The 3,854-nt window shown below is 41.6% G+C and overlaps 1 protein-coding gene across 1 annotated transcript; it reads left to right on the top strand.

Annotated features, from left to right (window-relative positions):
- Positions 1–1,960: 1,960 nt before the first annotated feature.
- LOC110869730 lies at positions 1,961–2,892 on the top strand. The gene is made up of 2 exons (XM_022118961.1): positions 1,961–2,272; positions 2,359–2,892. The coding sequence occupies exons 1-2, from the start codon at positions 1,961–1,963 to the stop codon at positions 2,890–2,892; spliced, it is 846 nt and encodes a 281-aa protein (XP_021974653.1).
- The last annotated feature ends 962 nt before the right edge of the window (positions 2,893–3,854 follow it).

Here is a 3,854-nt window from a genome sequence, read left to right as displayed (position 1 = left end):
TATGATTTTTGTACATATTACTAAGTTATATCATATTTTCAACAAGAAGAAAATATATTATTTTTGGGAGATAAAAATATATTTTCCTTGTATATTTAGAAGATATATGATTTTTGGGAAAAATATATATTTTCTTGGGAATACATTATTTTTGACAAATAAGTATATATATTTTCTAAGTGAGACTTGAAAATATATTGTTTTAAATATATTATTTAGAGAATACAAAATTCTAGAATACGAAAAGTACATGTATAAAATACCCCCATCCTTGCGAAAGAAATACGAAGTTAAATACCCGAGAAGTATTGTTACGAAATATTGTTAAACAAATTATTTCAAAATTAAATATAATTTAGAGTTAAAATAATTATTATTTTAACAAGCAATTATAACTTGGAATAACATTGGGAACATAAGAAACGCAACTCAAGAACATTAAACTGTAAGCCAAGCCACGGCCCGTTCGTCTAATAGACGTTAGTACACTGTAGGTAGTCGTGTTAGCTGCGGAGGTTTGAGTTGCCGGTACTGAAGACGCATTACAGTGAGTTCATGTCCCCCTTTTCTTTTAACTGTTTTCAGTTTTGTACTTCGGGGGTGAAATACATGTTACAATTATTACAAACATTTTATACATGGTATGATTAGCTTAAGGAGGGTTTACTACTAGATCATGTGAAGGGTGGGTATAACACTTAAGGCCATTAATCCTTGTCGTAGGACCGAGGGACATGAGTGATAGATCTATTTGGGTGTAGCGAGCCCACACCCATGGGGACCAGGGTGGCCCATAGTGGTGACTATGTCTTCCAGCCGGAGGCCCGGTACAAATTTGCTAGGTTTGAGTTTTCCTGCACCATTTCACGCATATCAATGGCCTTGCAAACGATTGGTGATCTCTTTTTCCTTATTGCTGCATACCAGGGACATACATACATACAGACATACTTTAAAGGTTTATTCATACAATCAAACATGAACTCGCTCAACTTTTGTTGATTTTTCAAATTACATGTATTTCAGGGAACTAGTGGATCTGGCAGGTGTGTGCATGTTGTCAAGCTGCGTTTAAACAAAAGATGTCATCCGTGGTCGTAGAGTTTAGGAGATGTATCCTACTACTGGACGGGATACATGTTTCTAAGCTCGGGTTTGTTTAACTTCTTTTGTCGAGTCCTTGTGAACTCATTCAAACATATCATGGTTTGTAACTTAATCTGGTGTCGATGTTTTCAAGACAAGTATGTTGTGGTATTTTCTAAACTTAATTAATGGATGAACATCTCATGTTTTTATCATATAGCGTTGTTATGATTGAATGCAATGGTATTAAGAAGTCACACCAAATAACCACGCTTCCGCAAAAGTCAGGGTGTGACAGCTTGGTATCAGAGCTTCGATCATAGCGAACTAGGATTCTTTCTCGAGTCTAGACTACGATCATTAGGGCTCTCACGAAAAAGTTTTCATTGCATACACAAAATTTCCAGATCCATGAAACACAAATATTTTTACAAATAAAAGACACAAAATACATTTCAAAGAATTAGTTTTTTGTGTAGTCTGAGAGACTAGGTAGTTAGTCTGAGAGACTAGCTGGGTAGTCAATCTGAGAGACTGGGGAGTTAGTCTGAGAGACTAGCTGGGTAATTCAGTCTGAGAGACTGGGGAGTTGGTCTGAGAGACTAACTGGGTAGTTCAGTCTGAGAGACTGGGTAGTCTGAGAGACTAGTTGGGGCAGTCTGAGAGACTGGGAGGATTAGCCTGAGAGGTTGGGTAGTTCAGTTTGGGAAACTCGGAGGTTTAGTCTGAGAGACTAAGTAGTTCAATCTGAGAGGCTGGGTGGGATAGTCTTGGGAAGACTAGGACAATTACATGCTTTCATTGTTACTACATACATACTTATTTGATGATTGTTGATGCACGTGCATATGTTGTGATTGTTGTTACAGACATTATGTCATCTTCTTCTGAGAGTGGAGTATCCGACACGATAGACCCTATGGCCATAGTCTCGGATGATGAGATAGCCACAAACCCTGAGGTTTTTACATCTGACACCACGAGTGACGACGATGATGATTTTCAGCCGTTCGCTTTACCAGATTTTGGAGATGATATACCTATAGCTGATGGTTTTCCTGACGGGGATCTACTTCTTGTTCCGATCCCTGCTCCTTTTCCTCTTGCTGCATTTCCTCTTGAGGATCTGCCTCTTGATGCTATGTCCAACGATGACATCGATCTTTTCATTGATGGTCCCCTGAGGGTGCCCAGGATGTTGGAGTTCCAGTCGCCCATGTCATTGCTGTACCGATTGTTGAGGTTCCTGTTGTTGAGATTTCATCTGACCAGTCTGGTCCCGATTCGTTTGAGTCTGTGTCATCTTCTACACTGCATACACTGGGATTACAGTGTTATCCTACTGACTCTGACTCTGACACTGCTATGTCAGCTGCACCTGTTCCTCCACAGGATTTCGAGTTTGAGGACGAGTTTGACCCTGTCTTTCCACACGACTTTGATCCTGACCATGAGATTGAGTTTGTCCCTGACGAGCAGCCTTTTGAGGCACCTGTTGATCCTGATGTGGATCCTGAGCATGAGGTCGATTTCGTTCCTAATGATCAGTTCTTTGATGTACCTACTGATCTTGAGTTTGCTCCAGCTGACCCTGAGCCTGAGATTGCACCAGAGCCTATATCTGCTCACGACCCTTTGCCCGAGCATGATCCTGCCCCTGTTGATATTCCAGTTGTTGCACCACCTTTGCCTGACCCGATCCCTGTACTTGTTGATCGTGCGCCTTTTGTAGCCCAGGTTGACCCCAGATATGCTCACACCCGCAATGGGTGGATCGGACGACGACGACTTTCCTCCTTTTGTTAGACCTGTCACTCCCCTACCTGCACCTGTGCATGCACCCATTGATGTCGCCCAGTTTCACCCACATGAGTCTGACATTCACCGCACAGATTTACAGGTCACATTTCTTTAGGATATCCCTCCTCCCCGTCCCGGGGAAGGACCATCGAGTCAGCAGCTCGGTCACATACCACCTGTGTCAGCAGCCGATCATTTCATGCCACAGTTTACACACACTACTTCTTCTTCTGCACCCGCGGGCGAGCCACTTATTTGGTTTCCGCCCAACGTGATGCTTATATCTGATCCATAGCATCCCTTCCACATTGGATACTAGAGGGATGAGTTGCTTTTTGTGACAACTCGAACCTTAGACTTACTTTGTGTAACAATATGTGTTTACGAGAACGTTATTAATTGAATGAATACTTGGTATGTTATGTTTATGTGCATTATATGTGTATGTATGTTGTGTGTTGCACGAGCCCAAACCACACACTAGAACCCAATCGCACAAGACTAACCGGTTATACAAGCCCATTTGGGCCACACTTGGAAATCGGACCCCATTTGATAACCGAGTTGGGCTCGGCCCACTCCCCACTCGCAAACACCAAAACCAAGGGTAAGGGTTGATTCTCATTGTTGTTACAATTTTCATAACACACACACAAACCCTATTTGCTCTCTACCTCTCTCTCTCGGTTGCTTGGAACCCGACGGCAAGAACATCCCCTACCCGGATCACTCTCTTTTCCTTCTTCGATCCGGTTAGTGATTATGTTAATGGTTGTGTGTTATTGTTTGTATGATTGATAATTGCTTGAAACTCGAAGGATTCTTGTTAACATGTTGTTTATGATAATAGTTATTATTGATTGTGAACCGGCTGCATGATTATTGAATTAGATTGGTCCGGATGTTGTTTGATAACCGGCTGTGGTTAAAGAATTAGGTTGCATGCTAGTATGAGGATATGATTATGT

The sequence above is a fragment of the Helianthus annuus genome, chromosome 11 (genome assembly GCF_002127325.2).
Source record: "Helianthus annuus cultivar XRQ/B chromosome 11, HanXRQr2.0-SUNRISE, whole genome shotgun sequence".
Taxonomy (NCBI): domain Eukaryota; kingdom Viridiplantae; phylum Streptophyta; class Magnoliopsida; order Asterales; family Asteraceae; genus Helianthus; species Helianthus annuus.
This window is presented reverse-complemented; position numbering and strand designations above follow the sequence as displayed.